Raw genomic sequence first — 12,648 nt, 5'->3', positions numbered from 1 at the left:
GAATCTGCCAAACAACCCAAATACTCAAATACGTTCACCAAATCCATAGATCCATCCATCAAATCCACAGATCAAACCCCAAAAACATATTTCCAACAAAAAAAAAAACATCTTAAACTAAAAAAAAAAAAAAGAATAAAGCAATGCAGACCACGACGTGGTTGTAGGTTTGAGCAAAGAAGCATGACCATGATTGGATGTGGATCTCTATAGGGACCCACAGTCCATCATGGCCATCATGCCTATGGATCTTTGCTCATACCCATAGCCACGTTGTGACCCATGTGTATCTCAGGGAGAACCACGTTGAAGAAGAAGAAGAAGACATGATGTGGGGTTGGGGTTGGCGACGGAGGAGATGAAAAAGATTAGAATTAAGAGAGAAGAGAGAAGGGAATAAATGAAAAAGTTAGGAATTTTTTTTTTTTTTTTTCTCTTATATATCGTATGCAGGCAAGCGTGGGGGTGAAACTTAGGCTGGTGGAGTTGCCCACCCACATACTGCACCTGCTTCTAACCTTTTAATAAAATCCCACCTACCCATCCGCTTGGGCCAAGCAGGTTGCCCACACGAGCCCATGCAGGGGTGAGCCGATGGGCCCTTTGGCCGGATGCGAAGGCCCGCCCAACAAGTCTAACTTGAAGTTTTTTCTCTTTTTGGGCCGGGTGGGGTGGAGAGGTGTCTAAATCTTCAAATGTAAAATGCTCTAAATATTTCAATTCAAACTAAGAAGGTAGATTAAGATAAAATATTAATAGGAATTTCTAGAAGCTGAGGGCTCCTGGTTAGTGTTCCTGGACCCAGAGGTAATTACTAAAATTAAGACTTCTTGTTCATGATGATCAATTCTATTTAAGTGGCAGCAGGGTTACTTGGAAAATGACCCCTCTTATTTCGTTTTCTTTCATATGGATTCGCTCTACAAGTTGGGCACGCAAAACAGACATCATTTAGGCAGGATCCCTTTCCTCGTACACATGCATATCGAGTTCGAGGGCCCTTGAGCAGGAACTTTGACATCTTCCGTTGGATGCAGATTGATTAAGATCAAGGTCCTACCTAGGGTTTGAGCTCGATGAGCCGTAACCCTGAACCCTATTGAACTAGCAAACCTCGTTTAAGTCCGGGAAGCCGCTTACCATCCACTCATCCCAACAATCAAAATATAAATTTATGCACTACCACAAATATTGTTTGTATCTTATATAGTCTCTTATTCCATTATTATCTTATCCTTTTAGAGGCTGAACACATCATTGAATAAAGTAAAAAAGAAAATAAAAATTAAGTCTATAGTACAGAGAAATAGATATATTTATTCAAGATTTGGGTTATATTTGTTTGATATACCTTAATTATCCAACCCATAAAAGACTATATACTGACGAGTAAATAGTCCCGCGAGAAGGGCCCCGTCGCCCAACCGGGGGAGGGGGGCATTATGATTATTATAACTTTCGGAAAATGAAAACCTTGGACCTTATGCCTAAATCAAAATTATTCTCAGAATTACAGATTAATTCTTTCAAATACAATTTGCGTGGCAGGGAAAAAAGTTCTAAATCCCCATTGCCATGTTATCATGATCATCTGTCTACTTCTGGAGGAGAGAGGCCAAACTGTGTTCAATATCTTCTTTGGCTTGCCTATCAAATGGATCCTCACCAATATATAAATCTAAAATAGACCGGCACAGAAGTTTGCTCTGGATACTTCCCACCTCCTTTCCATCAACTTAAAAAATTAACAGAAATAACAATAAGAACTAGCATTTAATGATTTATCTAACAATGTCATAAAAAATGATTAAGCATTCCAAAAGCCTCTTTTATTGACTTCACCAGGGGTAACTTGCTAAGAATTAAATTTCCCTCAGGTTAAATTTCCTCTGGTTCTAATCTATTGTTCAAATGATAAATGCTTATTCAGATCTTTATCACTTCTCCAGCATCAGCTAGTTACCTGAATGATTACCAATCAATTCCACTCTCATCCTATATGCCGTAGTCCAGCAGGAAACCATAGACATTAGACATCAATATGCTATATTCTGGTCCTATAATATTATATTGATGATTCAGAGATTGAAGGATTCCGTTCAATATGTACTGAAAGGCTCCCAAGAAAATGAAGAAACATAATGATATGATAGGCACATCATGTTCTTCGTTGCACACAAATGCATTATTCATCTAGTTCCATCACTGTGACAAGTGTTTTCAAGTCAGTTTCTGCGAAGTCATAGCAGTTACAGAGGCCATAGCTAAAAGTAAAGTAAAGTCGGGTATGACGTAATTTGCAACCAAAGAGAAAGGAACATAAAAACAGAAAAGGCATCTTACTTGTTGTGCGAAGTACATGGCCCCGTTCCCTTGAGAGATCTATCACAGATCCCCGTGGTATCTTATACTCATCTTTGAACTGGGAAGTGAACCTGCAATAAAATTGGCTATTAATCTTTTTTTCAGTAAAAGAGATTTTATTAATACGAAAATAGGTATAGCCCAAGTATACAGGTAGTATACAAGAGAATGCACCTATTTCCAATTTCGGGACATATTGGACTAAAGAAAAAAAAAATCCAAAATAATTAAAGAGTGGCCATCTTTTCAGGAAAATTTGAAAACGCTTCCTATGGTGGAATTAGAGCACCCGGCAACTATGTATACAGAACGGACAAAGAAAAATGCAGAAAATGAGAGAGAGAGAGAGAGAGAGATGTGATATCCCTGCATAAAATGGCCTCCAACTATGAAAGTTCTTAGCATTTTCCAGCCATTCATTCTTTGAAATATAACATCCAACCGATACTTACCATTGGTATGGAAAGAAACTATTAAGTCATAGGATGATTCACCTTTGAAGCAATTCTTTATTATCCGATCCACCAAACTTTTGGAGTCTGCTCCCTACTGACTGTTCAAAAGCACTACGTACAGAGCGGATGCTCAATTTGCTATAGACTATTTGAAGTCTAACAGTCATGTCTATATCGTTATCAATAAGATCTTCATTACACTCCTTGTTTTCCTTGAACTCAGAGGTGGATAATTTCTCATATTTCTCACCCAAAGATTCTTTTAGGCCATTTTCATCAGCATAAACCCCTGCACAAAGACATAATCGAGAATGGCACAACTTAAGTATAATGCAAGTGTTTAATATTGAAAGCATCTATTGATTGTAAACACGAAAAAGTGCTAACGATTCTAGTGGAAAGAGCAAAACTCAGGCTACGTATATGAATAAAAATATAAACCTGAAATTACCCTGCCCCACTCTCCCACCGAAAAATGGAAAAAAGAGACAGATGAATCGGCTTATGTTGAACACTTTTTTCCTCCAGAGAAGCTTTTTATTTAAGTAAACAACTGAAGTGAATCTTTCCTATATAGTAACGGTGCAAGCGAAAAATCGTTGACTCTCATGAAAGAAGATTGTTTTTCTTTTCCTATTGTTTAGAGAATTTAACTAAGGATACAGTGATAACAAAAGAAAACTAATTCACGAGAATAACACAAACAACAAGAACTTAGTATAATCTTAATTTTTCCGAAAATCCTGGCTGAAATGTTTCATTCGATTTTACATCATTACCATCCATGTCTTTCTAGTGATGGAACTGCATTATCAGGACAAGATATTTTCACTTCAAACAAATTCAAAGCTGTTCCTGATTCTATCTAAAAAAATCAGACACGTTTGTATATTCGTATACATGTTATTATCCATATAGACAATGCCAACACTGAAAACGCAACGAGCTTTTTAACTTGAAGAAGAAGAAATGAGGTACCAAATGCATAGACATCGATGTTCTTCAACCCAAAGATGCTCTTTTTCCTCAACCCAATTCCGAGGAGCCGCCGAGAGTCTCCGAGGATCGAAGGGAATGAGATTCCATTCTTGTACTCGACCACGGCCGAGGACGATTTTTCAGCCAGAGAGAGTGAGCCCCAGAGCGGGGCAGACGAGCAGTTGGAGGAGAGGAGGGAATTCAGCGCATTTTGGAGAAACGGGTGTTTTGGGTCTTTGGATGCCGCAACTATGGCAGCGGCGGATGCAGCAGCAGACGCAGCAACTAACACGGCAGTGGTGGCGGAGGAGAAGCTTCGGGAGGAGGTGGTGCTGCTGATGCGGTGGGGGAGCTTCGGGGGCTGAGAAAACAAGAACGGGAAGCGCAGAGAGACCATGGTGGTATTTTGGGGAATTTGTGAAAATCAGAGGTTGAATTGTAAACTATATATTACGTACTGCAGGAGTGGGAAAGAAAAAAATAAGGGTTCACCGGATTGACCGAACGGTCCGATATCGATTTTATTTTTCTTAAAATTGATGGAAATCTGTTTGATTTTAGTTTTTTTTTTTTTTTTTTCTTCTAACACCGGATCGAATTGGAGCGGCTCATATATATATATATATATATATATATATATATATATATAAATATTTTTTTTATAATTCTTTGTATTATATATAATATATATATATATAATTTTATATTATATGGTAAATTATTAATTAATATAACATTAAATTTTAAAATTCTATATAAATAGCTATATATTATTATTATAGTCTATAATATTAGTAGTTACACTAATGCTATATCATTATATATTATAATATACAACTTATAAAAAAAATTATATATTATAATATACAATAATATATCACTATAGTTTCTAATACTATAATATATATAATAATATACTATAATATATTATCAATATATTATTATATATTATAATATATATTATAGTATACTATATATATAATCTACCAAAAAAATCGGACCGAATCAAATTAAAATTGGTAAAATTGAAAGTATCAATTTAAGAATTTAACAAGTGTAGTATCAATTTTTCAAATTTTAAAATAGATATATATAGATTCGATTTTAAAATATTTTCAACGAACCGAATCAATTACACTCATATTCCGTAGTACGCATACACTTTAGGATTGCGGCACGTGGTGTGTGGTACTCTCTGGGCTGAATATGGTTCTGTGCTGAAATTGGGTTGCTGGTGTGAAATGGGCATGTTCTCGGCTTGAATGGGTTTCGGTAGATTGGGTTACTTTTAGGTCGTCTGGCCTTTTATGTTTTTTTTAAGGAAAAATCTGATTGTAAGCGATTTTATGTATTAATATGTATGTTAATTTAATATAATTAGTCAAAAAATAGATTTTATTGAAAACAGTACTAATTTGAATTTAAAATATAAAGGTAACAACATTAATACACAGATTGGTACGCAAACTTACTTGTACATAATAAAACTCTTTTTAATGCCTTTTAGGATTTTGGGCCACTTTTAAGCCTATTTGGTTATACACAATATTGGTCATAATGTATGCTGTTGTTAATGAGCAAATGCTACCAACTTAATATTTATTTTTTAAAATTCAATTTTTTTATGATGACTACCTCTGTTACACCGTTGGTAGTAGATAAATATTAGTCTGATGGTGTTACATGTAGCGTCACTCGAAGTTAATTTGTTTAAAGTAATTAAAGGAAGCTTAAACGTAAAGATATTTTCTATTTATTTGTTATGTGGATATTTTATTAAGATGAGCCCCACATAATATAGTTTTTAGAGAAATTTCCAATCCTAAATTTGTTATCTTCGTCCTACTAATTAATTTGTTGCATTTAAGTAATTTCTCATCCAAGTAGTTGACGTAGAAAGCTAATTAATCAGTTTGACCGGAGATAACAAATATAAAATGAAGAGTAACTTTTAATATATATATATATACATATATATATATATATGAAATTATCCAAGTCTCTTTGTAACGTAGCGAGAATATCTATCAATTCACTCAACAAATTGGTTAGTCTTCAAGCATGCAATTAATTTAATAATTAAACAATAACATAAAATAAATAAATTGCATAGTACTAAGATTGGTATCGAAGGGAAATCTTTTAAAAAACTCTTTAAAAGTTAAACCCTACAGGGCAGCCAAACCCAGAAAATTCAATTTTATTATTTAAAAATCAATTACAAGTAAAGTTCAATTACAAAATTTTTGTCAATTGACACACTTACTTGACTAGACAAATAACTAATTTGTCTTCTACCGCAGTAGCAGCTAAAACCTCTGACGATCTTTAAACATTGACTTTTCTCCTGGAACTCCAGTGGCTGAAACTCGACCAATCAATTTTTCAACATGGAGCATAATCACACTTTTTGAGAGAAATAATATGAAAATTCTCCAAGAAATTTTCTCACCAAAATATACACTGAGAAGTGCTCTAAAAAATATCTAGATCTACATCTCTACAAATCCTAACCAGTAGAATCCTTTAAATATACAATCTGAAAGCAGTGTTAGTTTCAGTAGGATTCTGCTGACAGTCGCGAAGTCGTCTCCTGACGAAATGCTGACATTTCAGAATAACTCTTCACTGCAGTAATAGATCTCAGATCAGCCTCTTCTCTGGATAAGTGCAAATTCCTTGGGACTCGATTTTCCTACTTTTGACTTATATAAACAACTTCTAATACCTCCTAGATAAATTTAATATTGTTATACATAAAGTCAATCAATAATTTACATTCATTCAAAATTACCAACTCAATAATAGGATAAACTCTAGCATTCTAGTCACCTAATCCTATCAAAACTTATCAACTTAGTCACCTAGTTCTAGCCAAACTTTTACATCTACAATTTCCCCCTTTGGCGGATTGGTGACAAAGTAAACTTGAGGAATGTCTTACATCTACAATCTCTCCCTTTGGCGGATTAGTGACAAAATCAATTTGATGAATGTAGTGTGTACCTAAGACAAAAACAACCAGCAGACCAAGATCTTGTGAAAAAAAATCTTAATACAATAATGAGAAGAAATGACATAGAACATTCTTAGAAATTAGTCTCAACAAAATCAAAGGTTATGCTGATTTCTAAACCTACTAAAATGGTGTTCTAGTCATTATCAATAACCATATTCAGTACTTAGTCCTCCCCCTCAATATTCTACTGCTCCCCCTCAATCTCTCCCCTTTTTTTTTTCAGCAATACACTTACTTCACTTACTCATTCAACTCTCCCTCAGCTTGTTCACCTCCTCAACTCGTTCAACTCCACCTCAACAATACATTTAAGTCTCCTCCTTTTTATCACTAATCTGATAAGACTCATAGGATAATAAATACCACTTACGTGAACCAAGATGAAGACACTAAGAAAGATATGATGAACAACTCTCAAGTGTCTCAACTTTTCATGGATTAAATGAACCTGATGTATGAGCATGAATGCAAGTAAAATTATAGCAAAATGAATGAAGTAGCTTGGTTGAGACATAAAAACAAACACTTGGTGGACATTAGTTTAAAACCGACATGAATAATCCCATAACCCACCAAAAATCATCCTCAATACATGCATAATATAGATCCATGTAATCATATGTGTAAATGTCTACTCAACCCAACCAAAATCCAAGACCCAACTTCACATAACTAAAATCAACAATCCAATCTTCATAAATATGCGCCGAACCCTAGATTTTGAGAAGGAGAGAGATTTGATTGAGATAGATACTTTACCGAGATGAAGAAATGTAGATTAGAAGTATTTGTTCCGTGTCTTAATCACGATAAGCACGAAACCGATAAGTGTGAAGTGGGATATGGCTAGGCCTTGAGAATGGAGAATGCTATGTATCTGGGTGAGTTCCCGCAAGTGAAAAGGAAATGATATTGAGGGTAAGTCTTGGGCATGTACTCGTGTGGGGCTAAAACACTTAAGTCGCTTAAATGATTATTTCCGTGCATGGGTTACTAGATAGAGTTCCTGTGGGACTTATAAGCAAAACAAAGACCCACCATTGAGACTTATATAGCAAATGTAAAAAGAGCTCCCAACACTGACCCATATATCAATATATTTTATATTTTCATATTTATTTTATATAAACCAAAATAAATCAATAATAATAAAAACATTTAACAAGAATTTTTATTTTTATATATATAAGCAACGGGGCAAGTAATATGCCTATATGCATCTTAGTTCAAAACATAGTGTGAATCACAAAAAAAAAAAAAAAAAAAAAAATCATTAGAGTTCACCCTTTCATTTGCAACAATCATCATGGATGTTCAAACCTCATAACATCATCAATGTCAAAGTTCATATGAGTGTGTGAGTAAACAAACTTATATAGAAAAGTAACTCTTTATTTCTTTTTCTTTTTAATATATTTTTATAATATTATTCATGAGTATTTTCTTCTTATAGATGCTCCTAAGAGATTGTCAACCTCAAAAGTCAAACCTTATGCTAGGGCCTAGATACATGAGTATCTCCTCCAAATGCTATTTTGTACAACCTATTTCATGTCTATTTTTATTATTCACATTTTTCCACAATGATTTGAGTCACAATTTTTTCTATAAGGACTTTAAGGGATAGATCCGTATATGGTGTTTGTTTTTTGTCGCAATGATATAACACCGACTTTTTCCATATAGATCAACTATTTGTGTTTGGCAAGGGAATATCTCTTTATTATTGTACTAGGTTCAACTAGTATTAGTCAATTCAAGGCATGGACTCCCTCTATGGTGAGCATCTCAATAATAAATATAAAACTTAATTATAAAGTGCATACACATAAGTTTCTCACAGTACTTTATAAATGAACTTTGTCAAGATGACCCAAAATATTAGTCTGCACAAAGTGAATTACACAAAATAGAGAGATGCATAAGTTCAAAATTTTATTTTGTGAGAACACGTGCTCAAAACTTTGACATATCAAATATGAACTTCCCAAAAAATTAGAAACAAACTAGAAAAATTTTTATATTATTTTTCTTATTAAAACTTGAAAACAGAAATATAAATTAAAAACATAAAAATAAAATACATGTCCTATACTAATAAAATGAAATGCAAGGAATACAAGAACATGCAAATGGTCCTATCAATTAATGTGACACGACATCTTCTTTGACCACCCACTTTGCTTTAAATTTTGGCCTATTTTTTTCATCAACACCACTTTGTATGATCTTTTCTTTATTGTGAAAGCAAAATTCTGCTAGTTCACCAAATGTTAGAGTTATGAAGGTAATTTATTAACTCATCTCATCAACTTGATTTTCTAGAGTCTTTCCCTTCATTTTTAATTTTCTTTCACCTCTATTTTTCTTCACTTTATTCAAGTTAAAGCAATATGGCCTTATATGACCAAGAATACCATAACGATGACAAGTAGAAATAAACTTACTTTTGAACTTACCTTGGTTATGCTTCTTTGTCATTGATTTATCGTGTGAGGCTCTTAAAACATGAGTTTTAGACACGACTTTCTTTGGAGCTTCCTCATCTCAACTTCCTTTAATAAAAATTATACATTTTGATGAAGTGGTAGTAGATGATGTGGCTTTAAGTTTCATACATTGGGAAGTCATGTACCTGAAACCCATGCGATCATAACTAGATTTTTTATAACTCAACATCTCATCTAATTTCTGATTAGCAGTTTTTCTTTGGCACTCTTGAGAACTCTTCAATTTTTTTGTCTAGTGCATCCCTTTTAGCCTCCAATCTTGATATCTCAACTTCAGAATTTTTCAGTACTATGGAAAAGTTATTCTTTTTATTCTCCACAGCTGTGAGTTTATTGTATAGCTTCTTGTTGAGTTTTTTTAACCTGACCACTTCTTCACATAAATTATTATAAGCTTCATGTACACTCAACTCATGGTAAGCATCAACAATAGCTATATCCAAGTCACTATCATCAAACAATAGAAAAAGCCACAAAAGAATTTTCATCATCAGATGATGAACTTGAATTTTCAGATTCTGAATTGTCACTAGGTGTGATATTTAATACTTTTCCTTTATTTTTCTTAAAGTTTGGACATTTAATTCTTATATGATCATAACCTGAGCATTCATAGCACTTCACTTTATCTTTTTGCTCAGATTTTTCTATATTCCATTTTTCATAATATTTTTTCTTTGTAAGAAATTCCTTACCTTGTTTTTGCTTTCCACTAGCTTTCTTGGCAAACAAAAATTTTATGATTTTCCTTACAATGAGATATATATCCTTATCGTTCAAACTTTCTTTATCAGAAAAATCATCTTGATAATCATTTACTGTTTTTAAAGAAATGGACTTGCCTTTTCTTATTTGAGGAAGAGATGACTCATATGTTTGTAAGGAACCAACCAATTCTTTAACTTTAATGGTATCCAAATCTTTACTTTCTTATATGGCTGTAACCTTTGGGCGAAATCTTTCAGGTAAGGATCTTAAAATCTTTCTTACAACCATTGAATCCTCAATTTTCTCACCGAGATTAAATATGGAATTAACAATATCATCAAGTCTTGCATAAAAATCATTAAAACTCTCATCTTCTAGCATTTTAATCTCCATAAATTTAGAGGTTAGCAACTGTAATTTTCAATTTTTTACAATTATTGTGCTTTCATGTGTGACCTTCAAAATATCTCATACTTCTTTAGCAATCTCACACATTGAGATTCTTTTAAAATCATCGGGAAATATGGTCATGAAGATAGCATTAAGTCATTTGTTATTCCAATTAGAATTGGTGATCTCATCTCTTGTCCAAGCATCAATAGTTGTCTCAGGTTTAGTTCACCCTTGCTCAACTGTACACCACACACGTTCATCCAAAGACTTGAGGAAAGCCCTCATACGAACTTTTCAATATGCATAGTTTTCCTCATCAAAGTATGATGGGACATATAACGATGAAGACATGATCTATAGGGAGACACGGATCACACTCGAACGAGTGAACCACACTCTGATGCCAATTGAAATTACCCAAGTATTCCTGTAACTCAGCGGAAATATCTACCAATTTACTCAACAAATTGGTTAGTTTTCAAGCATGCAATTAATTTAATAATTAAACAAAAACGTAAAATAAATAAATTGCATAACACTAAGATTGGTATCGAAGAAAAACCTTTTAAAAAGCTCTTTAAAGGTAAAACCATACGGGCAGCCAAACCCAAAAAATTCAATTTTATTATTTGAAAATCAATTACAAGTAAAACTCAATTACAAAACCTTTGTCAATTGACACTCTTACTTGACCAGACAAATGATCCATTTGTCTTCTACAGTAGTAGTAGCCAAAACCTCTGACGATATTCAAATATTGGCTTTTCTCTTGGAACTCCAGTGACTGAAACTCGACCAATCAATTTTCCAACATGGAGCACGATCACACTCTTTGAGAGAAACAATATGAAAATTCTCCAAGGAATTTTCTCACCAAGATATATACTGAAAAGTTGTAACAACCCGATTCTAAGATTAGGCCATAAGATAAGTTTTATTTATTTCTCTTATAACTATTATTATTATTATTATTATTATTATTATTATTATTATTATTATTATTATTATTATTATTATTATTATTATTATCATATTTTACATTATTTAATTTAATAATTACTATTATAATTTTTTTTGAATTTACTAGAGTTTTGTTTTATTATTAATAACTATTACTAGATTTTATCAGATTTTACGTTCCACTAATTTTTGGTTTGAATTTAAATCTTATTTCTTCCTACCTCAACCCGTAAGCATCAACCTCATACTCATCCTTATCCCCCTAAATTGGTAAATCCAAATCCTAATAGGAAACCAAATCTAAAATCCCATTAGCAAGCGTTCATTTTCCCTCTATATAAAACCATGAAACCTCTTACTAAACACAACACAGAGAAGGAAAACACACTCAATAAACCTTCCCCCACGTCTCAGTCTTGTTTTGCACTCCTCAACAGAGGCCTCCCTCAGTGCTTCCCCCGCTAGCCACTGCCACTGCACTTCATTGTTCTGTGGGTAAGCCATGCTTAATCTCTCTCTCCACTACTAATAACAAAAAATCTCTCAAGACCTATCACTTCACACAGAAATTGCTACCATTTCTTTCCGTCACCCCAAGTACACCATCACGCGATCACGCGTTTCCGTCTTTTACAGTGAGTTCTGAAACTCTTGCACAGCTCTTAGTTTTTCTTACTTCTTTTACTTTCTAGTTGTTGAAGTCTAGTAGGTTCTTTTATTCTTACTTCCGTAAAGTCTAGTTGGTAAAGTACTTCCGTAAAATACTATTTTGACTTGTAGCTCTCCTATAGTATGTAATGAATGTTTATTTTGTGATTATTACATATACACCCCTTAGTGTTTAAGAAATGACTGAATTGTTTTTGGACTGACTATTTTTATGAGGGCTCTTATCTACGGGCTAAGGCCTTATTTTGTTACAAAGATTAACAAGTTGTTTTTAAATTGGATTGGACTTTCATATTTTCAATTAGGCTTAGTTTAATTAAATAAGTATGTTAACCCATTAATATATATTTTATAGAAAATATTAGAAATTATTTATATTTTTAAATATTAAATTTTTACTAGATTTCAATAGTAAATACTAAATGGTTTAACTATATAATGAGTCTTATGAAACCAGTTTTCATTAATATCTAATACATTTAAATACAATATGATTTCTTACTAAATTAAAATATGTTATTAGTAATTAAATAATTTAAGATATAAGAATTTAAATAATTTAAGATATAAGAATTCATTGATTTTATGGTGT

At 33.0% G+C, this 12,648-nt stretch overlaps 1 protein-coding gene across 1 annotated transcript; it reads right to left on the bottom strand.

Annotated features, from left to right (window-relative positions):
* Nucleotides 1-1,394: 1,394 nt before the first annotated feature.
* LOC121261344 (fatty-acid-binding protein 1) lies at nt 1,395-4,227 on the bottom strand. The gene is made up of 4 exons (XM_041163667.1): nt 3,798-4,227; nt 2,859-3,108; nt 2,344-2,435; nt 1,395-1,735 (listed from the first exon to the last, which is right to left on the bottom strand). Exons 1-4 carry the CDS (start codon nt 4,192-4,194, stop codon nt 1,596-1,598), a joined length of 879 nt encoding a protein of 292 aa, XP_041019601.1. The 5' UTR covers nt 4,195-4,227; the 3' UTR covers nt 1,395-1,595.
* Between the last annotated feature and the right edge of the window lie 8,421 nt (nt 4,228-12,648).

This window comes from Juglans microcarpa x Juglans regia, chromosome 4D (assembly GCF_004785595.1).
Source record: "Juglans microcarpa x Juglans regia isolate MS1-56 chromosome 4D, Jm3101_v1.0, whole genome shotgun sequence".
Classification (NCBI taxonomy): domain Eukaryota; kingdom Viridiplantae; phylum Streptophyta; class Magnoliopsida; order Fagales; family Juglandaceae; genus Juglans; species Juglans microcarpa x Juglans regia.
The sequence above is the reverse complement of the archived record's forward strand: the minus strand, read 5'-3'. Positions and strand labels throughout refer to the sequence as shown.